The sequence below is a fragment of the Lithobates pipiens genome, unplaced genomic scaffold (genome assembly GCF_037356315.1).
Source record: "Lithobates pipiens isolate NorthernLeopardFrog02 unplaced genomic scaffold, aLitPip1_a1.2 Scaffold_8, whole genome shotgun sequence".
Taxonomy (NCBI): domain Eukaryota; kingdom Metazoa; phylum Chordata; class Amphibia; order Anura; family Ranidae; genus Lithobates; species Lithobates pipiens.
The window spans coordinates 216,032,274-216,047,812 of NW_027507903.1; the positions used below are offsets into that span (position 1 = coordinate 216,032,274).

Genomic DNA, 15,539 nt, shown 5'->3' on the forward strand with positions numbered 1-15,539 from the left:
CGAAGTTTAAAGTCTTAGTAAACCCTCCCCCACAAAAAAATAAAAATCAACACAGGGGACATTAGTCAGTAGGATTGTTTGCCTTGAACTGATGCCTCTCTAGTTAGGTGAAATCCTCCTCCATCTGTGACAGCAAAATCTTTTGGTGGAGTTTAATGGAACTGTGACAAATTGCTGAGCGTGTCTGCTGCGATTGTCGTGTAAATTGTGCTGCAACCATGGCAACACGCATTGCGGGAAGCATGTTACCCAAAAGTAGCTTCTGAACTTTTTTGGGGCAACATGCTTCCTGAGATGTGTGTTTCAGCAATTGCAGCGCGATTTATTGCGCCAGAACTGCGCCGCGATGTGAGGTGTCATTTAAATGAATGGCATCTCAAAGGCAAGTCCGGCGATTGGCCATTCACACATCAGTGCTTTCAAACAAATCTGCCCGTGATTCAAAACGCTGACTACAGCCTTGGGGGCTGGTGGGGAGCAAACAGATAGTGATTTTTTTTTTTCTTCACCTTAATGCAGGTAATACATTAAGTTAAAAAAAAACTAACTTTAGAACCACTTTAATTTAGTGTTATACCTGATCAATCACCACTGCATTAGGATAATGTTGTATAAATGGACAGAAAATGACAGTTATTATTTTTACACTCCAACAATATAGATTTAGTTTCCAAGGCTCATGCTGTGCTGTGGCTTGGTTTTGTATAGTCCCCCCTAGGGTACAATATTTATTATTCATGTGAAAATTGCAATGCTGAATGCCAATGCCAGTCAAAATCACTTTAATGATTCTTGGGAAAAGAAATGTGTATTCTTAAACTATTGTTATGTGTATTATTCTATTTGTTTCTCCTACTAAATTTATATTTGCTGGTTTGGAATATCGAATACTGTTCTCATTAAGTTAAATGTAATGATTGTTGATTTATGTGGTTTACATCATATTTTTTTTGGACATTTTATATTGGGTTATTGGAAACCACCTTTCTAAACAAAGGAAGAAATATCCTTATATTATTCTAGGAAAAATGGAGGAGATGGGCAGTCTTGGTAGAGCATGTTCTCGTGGCAAAAAGAAAGGTGAAAATGGGCATATGCTTTAGCTTACATTTGATTGGTTTGGCCTAGTTTTACAAAACAGGAATTTATTACTGATGTCTTATAAAATTTTATTTCTCATGGGAACATATGGAGTGGAACACAGTCAGTAGGAAATTAGCTAACCGCGTAAACCACGTTGGAGGATACCTTCACTTTAGCCTGTACTGTTTTCTCTACTTTATTGGCAATTTAGAGTATGTGTGCCTCCTAGCCACCTTTTGTGATTAGACCATCAGACAGTTCTAACGTGGTTATCAACTTTGTTGGCTCAGCAGGTGTTACTGCAGGGTTTATGTAAAGGTAAGTGATGTCCCTTGACACCTTCTACTGTGTGTTAAGTCATGTTGCTGTCTGTTTTTTAGCTATATGAATATTGAGAGCATTTTGAGGTGCATGCACATGCCACTATTTTGAGGGTTTTTTTTTTTTTTTAAGGTACCAAACGCCAGTGCTTTCCAACTTTAGTTAAATTAATAATGTGCATTATATTTGATATTACCTTTATTGTACCAGTTATGTCATAATTTATGAAGAGTATAATGAATTATTATTTTACATTCTGCTTCTAGGCAGTTGGGACTGGATTTGGTTCCTAGGAAAGAATTTGCCATGGTGGATCCAGAAGAGATTAGTGTTACTGAATTATACAGATTGGTAAGTTAATATCCCTGAAGGATACACACACTCTAAATTTGTGATTGGAAACCCCCTTTTTTTCTTTTTTGTATTTGTGCAGGACTGGGATACTTTGGGTCCACCAGAGAAGTGAGACCAAAGGGCCCAACGTCAAGTGGCACACATAGCCTGTCATGGCTTAAATGGTGGGGGGTTTCCATTTACCATTAGGTAGTGTGGTTAAATAAGCATGATTTACCAGTAGTGGATTTCAGTATAGGAAAGTGGGGACACTTATTAAGGAGAATGTATTTTGATTACACAATTTGCATTCATTATTTTTAGGCAGCAGGATTGCTGACCATACCTGAAATCCATTGTTATTACTCACTGTTACAAGAGACTTTTTGAAGCTGCTAACGTTTAATAAAGATCTGTGAGAGATTGCTCATGTTAACATACACCATTGTTTTCCAACTATAAGCTGGTACACACAGGCAGAATATCAGCTAGTTCAATAGAAACTGGCTGAAATTTGGCCAGTGCACACAGCAGCCTGTCCATCCTGTCTAATGGGCATGCTGGAAAACCAGCACCCGATTGACATCTGATCACTACTTGTAGCCAATGGCTTTGAGCGCTCACTGGTGTGTTCTGGCTTAGGGGCAGTCCCCCTGTCAGAGCACAATAACTCAGTGGGGAGATCGCTGTCCTAACATTGCATAGTTAGTACAGTGAGCACTTCAATGTTTTCTTTGTTCAGCCCGCTGGGTTGAACAGAGTAAAAAACTACCTGTGTCTACCAGGCATAACAGAAGTTGTTATGCAGACAAACTGATTTACCAAAGTTAACACTATATTTAAAACAGTTTGGTAGCTCCAAAGCAAAAAAAAAACATTAGTACACACAACTCGTTTTATAAAACTCTAGCAGAAACAAATCATTATAATATTACATCGGGAAATCTATTCAGAAAGAATACATAGCTTTGCCTATCGAGATGCTTCAAGGTGCCACTGTACTCTAAGGTCATGTTTGCCCCTTTTTTTTTTCTTTTGAGTTTCCTGTGTGTGTGTATCACCTGTGTCTCTTGTTGGCAGCACAGCTTTTTCAGTGGATTCTGAGCTTCATAAAGGCTTTCACCTACTCAAATAACCACCCCCACTATCCCAGACTTCTTAGACCAATTACACATACTCCTATTGACCAGTAAATCCTCTGTGGTCCTTCACAGCAATACTTCTACCAGGCTAGAGGGTGCTGTAAAGAAAATGTGTGATTTCTTGCACGTGGCCTAGTGCACCAAGCAAACGTTAGACAAAAGTCATAGGATTCAAACTTCTATTTCATTGTTACGCTTGTTATTGAATTTGGAGCCAATACGAGAATCGCGGCATACAGCTTGAATTTGCACTTTAAACGCAATGTGTTTTATACAGTTGACCTCTTCAATGATGGCTGCTCCTTAGCGTGTCACGTGACAGGCGCTTTACGGTTTTGTGCATCGTGAACGGGTTGGTGTAGAGGGCATTCGGAGCTGCTGAGAATGGCTGTGGGGCAGAGCTGCCTCATTGAGGACCAGGCTGCCTGAACCCTGAAGAGGACCAAGATGGTGGTGTGGGACTCGGGCGTATGCAGCTGAATATCAGATCACCGCAGGACAATAATGGATCCACTGGACAGAGATCACTCATCTGGCTCCCTGTCATTACCCCTTTGGAGGATTAGTCATTAGAAGTATTGCTGTGAAGGGCCACAGGAGTTTATATCCCCAACCGGAGGTCGTGTATGTTGATGCTGGTTTTCCATGGTGTATTACACCACAAGCTCGATTGACTCATTGGGCATATGCCTGTTTGGGTTCAATCCTTCCGGTAAGCCTTGTACCTGGTGGTGGATCGTCTGTTGGCAACCTTGTCTACACAAACCGTATATTAGAAGTCACCATGTTGTTCATGTATGGGCTTTGAATTTTTACTTTCTGAACTTCTGCTCAATTTGTTTTCTATTATATTCACACAGTTTTTTTTATATTAGAGACATGTCAATTTAATTATATTGAACGTTAGGTCTTGAAGTAGCGGTTACAGGGACTTCTAGCTGTCAGGAGTTACATTTATTACAGGAACTATTTCCAACATTCTTGGTGTGAATTGTCATTTCATTTAGCTAAAAGGAAATAAAGCCTTTATGACGTGACTGTCCATGTGCTGAATATATTTAACTTGAGAATAAAAATAGGCGAGTTCCCATGCTGTGAGAGTTTGAAAATGGGTAGATTCGCTATAGGACATCTGCCTGTCTATGGCCATTGTGATGAGAATCTAGACTGGGGACACCCTTGACAGTAAAGGAATGAGTCTGTGTTTAAAGATACCTGTGTATATGAGATGGTAGTAAGTGGAGACCGTTATTTACTACAATGACGGGGAAGAAACATGCATGTGTGTCAGCTGTGTGTGCATATTAAAGTGCTCGGCAGATCTCAGCAGTGGCCCGTGTTGGATCAACAATAGTGATTAACCAAAAAATAATAGACTATTGATTTTTCCTTTTGAGATCTGTCATGAAAAAATTGGTAATCTGCAGACTTCATAAACTAAGCACGGATGTAAACACAGCCTAGTCTGCTAGTCATCATCTTGTGCGTTTGAGCAAACCAAAAAAATGTAACTCAATACTAATACCTGACTTATTTTTCTGTGCCTTTGTAAGACATGATGCAGGAAATGGGAGCTGTGTATTGTATTTTTCATGCCAGATAATCATCAATTATATTTGACCAACGTATAAGACATTCACAGTACATGTAAGTAAAGCCTACCACTTAACTGGTGCCTTTTTATTAGATAAGAGCAAAAAAAAAAATACCTGTTCAGAAATCACAGAAGAAAGAAGCAGGTGTTCTGTAATCCTGCCCTAGAATCACAATAAAGGAAAAGAAGCCTAAAAAAAGTAAAAACAAATGCAGCTACCACATTCCTTTTCATGAGAGCCATGAGTTTACTTTCCCACCCTTGATATTTTACAGATGGAACACAGACACAGAAAAAAGGACACCCCAGTACCAGCAAGTAGTCACCATCTCTTTGTGCAGATGAAAAGTTTAATGTGTTCCAACCTGGGAGAGGAATTAGAAGTGATATTCTCTCTTTTTGACAGTAAAGAAAATCGACCAATAAGGTAACTCCTGCAGATATTTTGGTCGGGAGGATTATGGCATACATTCATTTCATGTGCTTGCAATAATAAATGATGACAAATTTTAAATCACAGCTAACTGGTTTTAATGCTTGTGGGAACTGTAAGAGTGATTTGTTCTGCTAATGTAATGCTGCTAAATAATTGGTTTTGTTTGAAAAATTTAAGTAGTGTTGCAGTAAAGTGTAACCACACCACATACAGAATTTATGTTTGGGGACTTTTAGCTTTAAATTTGCATGGGGTTTTTGATGTTGGCAATTAATCTTTCCTTTCAGTGTTCCAAAAAGAGGTAGTTACATACTACTGCTTGTGTCGTAGTACTAATGCTGCATCTGACTAATTCATTTTTTAATGTAATTCGTTTTTTTGTTGATTTTTACAAAAATTGTTTATTTTATTTAATTGAAGGGTTAGCGTTTGACATATGATCAACCTCTGCTTATCCATTTTTTTATTTCTCAGTTTGAATTGTTCATGTTAGTAAGCGGTATACAAACTTTACCACAAATGATTATATGCTAAAGAAATGTTCTCCCTGAAGTTCTGTAAACCTGTTTGAAATCTGGGCCATGCAAAAAAAAAAAAAAATAAGATAATTGGTGATTATAGTTAATACCCATATATCAAAACCACTTTTCAATGTTGAGTTAAAGGCAGCCGAATGTCCCATTCATGAATGTACAATTCATGAAAATTCATGTGAAAGTCAGCCTTGGCCCGGTTCCCTCCTACGTCTCCCTATTCTTTAATGTAATAGGCAGGCCCACAATAGGATGGTTAGAGGGGCAGGGCCATTTTTACCATCATATACATTGTTTACTGAACTTTTCTTATACCACAAACAAATTAAGTGGTTTTGTTTTCTTTGTATATTTATGAAAAAAAATCTATTAAGAAAGTGCAGCGCTACCTTGTATTGCCAAAATTAAAAAACACTATCTGTAGTGCCTTCGCAATGATGTTTGGGGTATGTCAGTGATCACCTATAAACGGTCTGTCCAACTGTCATACATCAATAGAGATAAATGGGTGTTCTTAAAAAAAACTATTTAGGAAGTATAGGTAGAAACCCCCAATAAGATTCCAAGGAAAACAAGGCTCTCTTATTTGTATATATAAGCTAAAGTTGTAGTGTTTAAATGATGTTGAGTGACCTCCACTAGTATTTTTTAAATGAATATTTTTTGTCAAACCCTAATACTGTGATAAGAAAGCAGTATCTAAATAATGGTGAGAACCTCCAATAGTGACTTAAGCAATTATTACCTAAATCTCATAAGCTTTTCAGAATACAATAAGCTGATTTAATATAAATACGTAAAATAACAAACCATAAATCAATAGTGAATGATGACAAGAACCTACAATAGTGACAACACTATTCGCTTGATATTTTTAAACACCTTCTCAAAATTCAGTAAAGTGATAGCTCAAATAGATATAATAGTAATGGTGTAGACTCATATGTGGTTCTAACATGACATCAATTTAAACTATCAATAATATGACCATATAGCCTTATCCATATATGTAATTTTGGAACCACATATGAGTCTCCATCTTTGTCACCACAACTGCCATCATCTTTTGATTTTTTTTTTCCAGTGTCTGCTTTTAGACATATGGCTGTCACTGAGGATGCAACTTCTGCACATGTATGCTAGAAAAACAATGAATGTAACCTTATTTACAGTGAGGACACACAAGCCACATATGTAAGAGAAACACTGTTAGAGGGGCATCATAGAAATATTTATAATGTACTGTTGTAATATTACTGAGTAATATTATTTTGCTTGCTTTTTGGACATACAAAAGTATGATACATAGAGGAGAATGAACTTGTATGTTGCTAATCTTGATCCACACCAAAATACAGTATATAGTAACTCTTCCTAACCTTCTTGATCGGGAGGATCCCTTGAAATAATTTTCAGATCTCAGAGAACCCCTGCTAAAAAGTTATTGTGGCTCAGTGTGAAAATTGCCTTCTATCAAGTGGGGAAGCCCACATACTGTCCGAAACAGGGCCCATATTTAACCAGCCATGGCCAAGGTATATCCTTTATGGGATAAATGGATTATGGCACACACGAGTTATCCACTTGACCCCAACAAAATCCACATTTAATTGCATTCATTTACTAAGTTGTTACCTTTTGTCTAAAGTAGCCAACTATTCTAAACTTTAAGAATCCTAAGAAAAGTCAGGGAAGTCTATATTTTAATTGGTTTTAAACCAACTGCTTCTTGCATTATACATTTAAAACATAGAATATCAAAGCTTTGAACATTTTGCACATGAAAGCAAAAAGTTGTGCAGCTACTGAAAGCCAAAATGCCTCAATGTATTTTCTTTTCTTTTCCCTTGATAATCCTCTGATTTAATTTCTTGACATGGTGATCACTCCATGCAGTCATTTCTCCTTTTCATTTTTGAGTTGAATATGCTGAACATTACTGTGACCGTTAAGGGCAGTAAAAACGTTTTATGTTTATTTTTGACACACCTTTGTTTTATTTTCATAAGGGAATGCAATTTACAGTATGTGTGTATGTGTGTGTGTGTGTGTGTGTGTGTGTATGTGTGTGTATATATATATATATATATATATATATATATATATATATATATATATATATATTATAATATATTTATGTGCAAACTGTATCTTATCACTGAGTGTCAATTCTTAAAGTAACGGATGTACCTACATGCAACCATATTTGCTTGAAGTTTCTGCTTAGCAGAACTCTTCTTCCATCTCCTTCATAATGAACATCTGATCTACCTGCAAATAGTATACTGATGATTACAAAAATGGTTAAAATTAATCTGAGGATAAAAATATGGACGTTGGCATTAGCAACTTGTTTTGTAACCTATTGCTATCCATACTATGTTGAATGTAGTGATCAAGCACCAATCAGCATGTTTATTGATCATGTGATGGGCAACTGTCGTAATCACGTGGCTTTATTTATGCCTTCAACAGAGTGAGGCAATAATACAGTTGGCAGACTGTGGCTGTTAAAAGTATAAATATACTGTAAAAAAAATTATACAGCAATTAAAAAAAAGTTTACCTTATCTGTTGTAAGAGAACATACTATGTGTAAATTGTACATTTTCACATTTGTCAATGTTCTCCGCTTATTATAATAAAAAAATATCTGCTCAGGGTGATTATTAAAATCATGTACCAGATAAAAATACTAAAAATGTAGTGAGGAAAATTAGATATAACATTGTAGTGACGTTAACCCACTGCATTTACTTGGGTATATAGTGTAGGCATAAACAACTTCTAGTCAGGAAAGAAATAAAGCAACAAGTTTCTAGACTGTTGGCAAGTCCAAACGTTAATACTTATGAATGATAAGCTGCACATAAGTGTGCAAAGTTACAAAGTTAAGTAGATTTAAATGCAACATACAGTGCCTTGCAAAAGTATTCACCCCCTTGGCTTTTTACCTATTTTGTTACATTACAGCCTTTAGTTGAATATTTTTTTAATCTGAATTGTATGTGATGGATGAGAACACAATAGTCTAAGTTGGTGAAGTAAAATAAGAAAAATATATACATAAAACAATTTTTCAGAAATAAAAAAAAACTGATCATTGGCATGTAGGTATGTATTCACCCCTTTGTTATGAAGCCCATCAAAAGCTCTGGTGCAACCAATTACCTTCAGAAGTCACATAATTAGTGAAATATCCACACGTGTGCAATCCTATTTGTTTGCTTCACAATGAAAAATAAATAAAAATCTTCTAAGATGTGGGCATGTTCTGTAAATTAAACTATGAAAATTCTCAAACAATCCATGTTCCAGTTCGTGAGGCAACAAAACGCGAAAAATGCCAAGGGGCTGAATACTTTTGCAAGGCACTGTACTTGTATCTGTAAAATCCCTATGAGTGATGATGGTATGTTAAGAGGCCCCACACAATGGTCACATCAGTGTGGTAGCCATATGCAGTATATTTCCAGAAATAGCCCTTTGAGCAATTTTAAATTGTCCCCATTTTAAAGTTTAGAAATACATTTCTAAATTCATAATTGTAAATTTTTGCATATTATATGATTTGTTTTTTTTCAAAATAAATAACATAATGTGTTTTAAATTTCTAGTGCACCATCTATTATATTAATTCTATTTATGGAATCACTTTCCTCTTGATTATAACATTAGTGAACTGTGTTCAGTTACAAATGAAGCCTGTAAGGGTTGCTGTCTTTGTAAGGCCTAGTGCTATTACTGCATTGTTACATGTTGCTTAGTTTGGTTTACATTTTCTGTTCTTTGCAAATGCTATTGCTGCGCTGGTAGGCTAGTAATTAAGGGCTGTGCACGTGTCAAGAATTCTGCTGTATAAAAGAAGCTGAGGCGTGCCAACATCCAAGTAACTTTTTACATTGAAGATTATAAGTATTAAAAGTGAACTGTTGGCAGCCCACTGATGTGAAAAAAAACAAATACAAATTTGTGCGACTGCTGTTTTAATTGGCAATTTTGTCTTGTTTTCAGTTGCCTAGCAGTGCTGTCGGTGTTTGCAATGAAAGGCATTTATGAAAAAAGGGCACTCTGTTGTGAGGTTTTTTTAATCATAGCTTGTTATCAGATTGAGAGGAACCCTTCATTTGCTTTGTTTTAGTCACAAACGCAGTAAAAATGACTAAAGTAGAAGTATGCAGAGATCTCAGTATGTTCTGGAAGATCTCTGCAAAGTATCTTTCCGAGTTGCCTTTTCTTTATTTAGATTTCTTGTTTGTATATATGACTTATAAACATCTTCTGACAAAAAACTGCCATATCTTACCAGATTATTGTCATTTGTAAAGTGCAGTAACCTTCAGCAACTAGTCTTGTCCTTTAAAGAACAACTCCATGAATTGTATTGCTGTTAAAAACGTGCTGGCTTATGGGGGTTAGGTCAAACATGGTGTATGTCACCTCATGGACTTATCTGTTTTATTTACTAGTTATATTTTTACTGCACATCGGGTTTAGTAAATAAATCAGTCCTTTTCATTACATGTCATTGACCTTAGGCTTCAGTTTTCCAGACCTCAGCTACCTGAGACACCTGGATCATCCTGGTGTTGCAGGGCTGTGAAATTCAATTGCATTTGTTGCTACAGATGAGCCTATTGAGCTCTCTATTAAATTGTTTGTGCTAATTATGTCAAGATCATTTTGTTATAATACTAAACAGTCTTGAGTCATTTCTCCACTGTATGAGTGATGCACCCATTGAACTGTATTCTTTACAAGTGATGTTACAAAAACATGCAGTCTTGGAACATCTTGGAACAGGGCCAGTCCATGGCTAGTACATTTTGCAGCTGTGGTTACAATAATGAAACAATTGTGCTTGCCCTGGCAGTATAGTGTTATCTAGAATGCTGGTACAGTGCCTTGAAACAGTATTCATGTCCCTTGACATTTTGCACATTTTGTCATGTTACAAGCAAAAACTTAAATGTATTTTATTGGGCTTTTATGTGATAGACCAGGGGTTGACAAATTTGCTTGGAATCTAGGAGCCAGCTTAAAAAGTTAGGAGCCAGGTCCGTGACGGCGATCCGGACCTGTCCCTGGCCTGACATGGAGACGAGTGAGGGGAAGATGGCAGCGCCGCCGTCGCCGCCCCCCCCCCCCCCCCCGGCTCCAAGTCATTGCCCATAGCTCTTAGAGGGACATTTTATACATTTTTTTCAAATGACAATTTTTTTTTCAATTGCATTTTAGTGTAAATATGAGATCCGAGGTCTCTCTGACCCCAGATCTCATATGTAAGAGGACCTGTCATGCTTTTTCTATTACAAGGGATTTTTACATTCCTTGTAATAAGAATAAAAGTGACACAACATTTTTTTTAAAAGAACAGTGGGAAAAAATGAACAGTTAAAATAAGCAGAAAAAATAATAATTTTTAAACGCGCCCTGTCCTGCCCGCATATAAAAATCGGTGTTCGAACCACACATAGGAGGTAGCGCCGTGATCGGTAGAGCGAGAGCAATAATTCTAGCCCCAGACCTCCTCTGTAACTCAAAACGTGCAACCTGTAGAATTTTTTTAAACGTCGCCTATGGAGATTTTAAAGGGTAAAAGTTTGTCGCCATTCCATGAGCGGGTGCAATTTTGAAGCGTGACATGTTGGGTATCAATTTACTCGGCGTAACATTATCTTTCACAATATAAAAAATAATTGGGCTAACTTTACTGTTGTCTTATTTTTTTATTAACTAAATTATTTTTCCCAACAAAAGTGCGCTTGTAAGTCCGCTGCACAAATATGGTGTGACAGACAGTATTGCAACAACCACCATTTTATTCTCTAGGGTGTTAGAATAAAAAATATATATAATGTTTAGGGGGTTCTAAATAAAGGGAAGAAGAGGCAGGTAATATAAAACAGGCAGAGGCATTGCTGGTTTGTCATACCAACGGCGACCACAAGAGGGCGCTAGATTCCATAAGGAATCATAGGACCGCAGAAGGCCTCAAAGCCGCGGCCTAAATTTTCGGCCGCCGGCGGAACGGCCCGACGCGATCACGCTGGGGGGGTCCACAGAGACAGGATACCCCCAGCTGTGCTGCCCCAGGCGTGAGGTCGCTATTTCTAGTCGCCAATGCGACCTGGCGTCCGGGTTTTGTCGAGCCCTGTGATAGACCAACACAAAGTGGCACATAATTGTGAAGTGGAAGGAAAATGATAAATGGTATTCAAATATCTGAAAAGTATGGTGTGCATTTGTATTTAGCCCCACTGAGTCAATTTTAGAACCACCTTTTGCTGCAATAACAGCTGCAGGTCTTTTTGGGTATGTCTCTACCAGCTTTGCACATCTAGAGAGTGACATTTTTGCCCATTCTTCTTTTCTCAAGCTCTGTCAGATTGGATGGAGAGCATATGTGAACAGCAATTTCTAAGCCTTGCCACAGATTCTAATTTTAGTCTGGACTTTGACTGGGCCATTCTAACACATGTATACGCTTTGATCTAAACCCAGTGGTTCTCAACTCTTCTTTCTCAAGTTCTGGGGACCCCAAACCATAAAATTATTTTCATAGCTTGGGTTGTCAGCACCTGGGGCAAGGCAAGTGATTTGCGCCCCTAACCCGTGGACATTTAGCACTCCCTGAGTCCTTTCCACTTGTGCAGTATTAAACCCCTTATGGTACATTTTAGGATGCACCACTCTTTGTCTTCGTTTTCCTTTCTTTCCCTCTTATCTCGCTATCCTGGGTGCTGGTTCGTTTCTCCATCTCTCCTTATCCATCCTTATTTTTCTTTCTCTCTTATGCTTTTTCTTTGGTCCGCTCTCTTCCATGTGTTCTCTTTTTATTCCTTCTCATACTCCTTGTTGGGAGGGGGTGGGGGGTGAATGGCAGTTCTGGCGGGGAGCTGGGATGAGTGGCAGAGGTGCTGGCAGGGGGCTGGGATGAGTGGCAGAGGTGCTGGCAGGCTCTGGGGTTGAGTGGCAGTGGTGCTGGCAGGTAGCTGGGATGAGCGGCAGTGGTGCTGGCAGCGATCTGTCTGGGATGAGTGGCAGTGGTGCTGACAGGGATCTGTCTGGGATGAGTGGCAGTGGTGCTGGCAGGTATCTGTCTGGGATGAGTGGCAGAGGTGCTGGCAGGGGGCTGGGATGAGTGGCAGAGGTGCTGGCAGGCTCTGGGATGAGTGGCAGTGGTGCTGGCAGGGATCTGTCTGGGATGAGTGGCAGTGGTGCTGGCAGGGATCTGTCTGGGATGAGTGGCAGTGGTGCTGACAGGGATCTGTCTGGGATGAGTGGCAGTGGTGCTGGCAGGGATCTGTCTGGGATGAGTGGCAGTGGTGCTGGCAGGGATCTGTCTGGGATGAGTGGCAGTGGTGCTGGCAGGCATCTGTCTGGGATGAGTGGCAGTGGTACTGGCAGGGATCTGTCTGGGATGAGTGGCAGTGGTGCTGGCAGGGATCTGTCTGGGATGAGTGGCAGTGATGCTGGCATGGATCTGTCTGGGATGAGTAGCAATGCTGCTGGGAGGGGGGGATTTGATCAGTGACTGTGCTGGGGGGAGTTATGATCATCGAGCCTAGGTGTTCTTGATCAAGGTCAATCTGCTGATCTGAGAACTGTAGTGGGGACTTTAAATGGCAACTATAATCACAGGCAGTGTTACGCACTGTTTCTCCGGGTTCGTGGTGTCTCGCAGCAGTGACACCTATGTTGAAATCAGGAGATAGAGTCTCATCCAGCCCCACCCACTTCACGTTCCTCACCAGTCAGCTGACTTCTATTCTCCACCCACCAGCCATGTCGTAAACTGAATGGGCGGCCACGAAGAGGCTCAGTGGGGGACTGCGGGATCCAGGAACAGCCTAGCTGGGCGGCCACAGGCTCCAGGGACAGCCCTCCTGGGCGGACATGAAAAGCCCGGGAGAGCCTTGCATGCCCAAGAAACATCCCGGGATTTGTCCACCCCTGGAAAATCGCCATTTCACTCCCAACAGGGTCACGACCCACAGATTGAGTACTGTTGATCTAAGCTATTCAATGTAACTCTGGCTGTATGTTTAGGGTCCTCCTGCTGGAAGGTGAACCTCTGCCCCAGTCTCAAGTCTCTTGCCGATTCTAACAGGTTTTCTTCTAAGATTGCCCTGTATTTGGCTTCATCCAGCTTCCCTGTCCCTGCTGAAGAAAAGCATCCCTACGACATGATGCTGTCACCACCATGTTTCATGGTGGGGTTGGTATGTTCAGGGTGATGTGCAGTGTTAGGTTCTGGCACACACCCCTGCTCTTCCGTTTTTTTTTTTTTTTTTTAACCCCTTTTTTTGATACTTCCAACAAGTTCTCCATTTGCTGCATAGCCGCTAGGACTTCCTTTTTACAGCTGTCCAGATCAGATGACTTCCTAGGTAAGTTCTGGGAGCTGAATTTGGACCCCGCTAGGTAGAATGTGGGCTGGGCTTTTAATTGTGCTTCAGGCACTGGATTTCTTTCTGCACTCATTGAAGCCTATACCTGAAAATCTCCTTCCGAGAGGACAGCGATCTGAATTGGGCTTAGCCCCTAACAACCACCCTTAGCTGATTGAGAGGACCACAGGCTGTGGTGAAAAGTCAGCCCTATCTAGGAGGCCAAATTTGTGTTTGCTCCAGTTCTGTATGGGTCAACTATGGAGTTCCAGACTGTGACTCATTTGGTTGCAGTCTGTTGCAGCAACAGCTGGTATTTATTCATTTGTTTGAATTTAGCACCTTTTTTGCATTACTGTTGGTCTCCAGGCCATGACTAAGGAAAGCTAGTGTGCCTGCTGAGCTTACATTCTGCATGGGAACACTGGGCATGCATGTGCCATTTTGGTGATACACAAAAGGATGAGTGGGGGAGAAAAGCAAGGAAAAGTCATCCTCACCTGGGTGAGAAAAAAAAAGGTCTGCTTTAATGCCACAATATGATTATGAAACTGTGGATTTTAAAATTATAGTAAGAATTGCAATTAATGTAATTTGATCCCGGAGAAATAGCCATGAATGTAATGTGTCACCTGGAGGACCCTTTTGAGATGCATTCAGTTGATTATATCCTTAAAACCTATGGCCACAGAGAGGGATTGTGAAGGCCTGCATGAGGCCCATGAGACACCAGTACTACATGCTTGCTGTATGGGGTGTATATAATAAAATTTATTTCTGACAGTTGTATTTATTTATAAACCCAATTTGACCATTTTTATCCATTGTTTTTTTTTTTTTTTTTTATATGCTAGTACAGGTGAAATTAATTTTTCAAATCTATTTATTTGATGGATATTTTTTTATCCGTACTTGCCTTATCCATACTTATCTGTCTAATGCTGAAACTTCAATTTTATGTCATCCTGAATTGCCTGGTGCACTTTATTCATTTTCAATTATAAATTGGGTGCGAGTACTGGGGAGAAAAAAAAATGTAGTGCAAGATAGGACAAGTAATGTCATTATTTTGCAAGCCTTTATAAATACCGCAAGTTCTTATATGTAGCAGATGCTAGTAAAACTTGATACAGTTAAGGCATTGTGCTGTATTTAATTATCTCTGATTTATTAATTCATGCAGCTTTGTGAAATGTACTCTAGATGGCAAAAGATCTCAGAAAACGAATACTTCATTTTCATTTTCTCACATTTAAAGTCTAAATATTTTGATTCTGACAGACAGTCCTGTTTTTCCCAGCTGACTGAAACATGATCTAAAATCTGCCATAGCAAACATTTCATTGAATTTAATGTTATAGAATTTTAATAATTCAAGCGCTGTGTTAGTTAATGCACTTTATAATTGAATATTCTAAATGTTCAGGAATATTGAAGTGAAGGGCTACCCTAAAAAAAAAAAAAAAAATTGAAAACATTTTTTTTTTTACCTGGCCAGAAATCCCTGTTGCTAGGCAGTCTTCCTAATCTGCCTTCTTCCTGCTCCTCGGTGATCTTCGTCTTTTCCCCTCCTCCGCGTTGTCTTCTGGGTAATGGAGTGCGCTGTGTTCTGGGGACTGTGTGTTCCCTAACGCAGTGCGTCCCATTCACAGAGCACAGCGCGACTTGCGCATGCGCAGTAGGAAACGGGCAGTGAAGCCGCAA

General features: G+C 39.4%; 1 protein-coding gene across 2 annotated transcripts in view; it reads left to right on the plus strand.

The window, feature by feature from the left end:
- The window catches only part of DOCK4 (dedicator of cytokinesis 4), a 490,280-nt gene that overhangs the window by 188,574 nt on the left and 286,167 nt on the right, over positions 1 to 15,539 (plus strand). For both annotated transcript variants that reach the window (XM_077469314.1, XM_077469315.1), the window contains exons 7-8: positions 1,671 to 1,755; positions 4,749 to 4,900. In XM_077469314.1, coding sequence (XP_077325440.1) covers positions 1,671 to 1,755; positions 4,749 to 4,900 — 237 coding nt within the window. The remainder of the gene's footprint in view (positions 1 to 1,670; positions 1,756 to 4,748; positions 4,901 to 15,539) is intronic.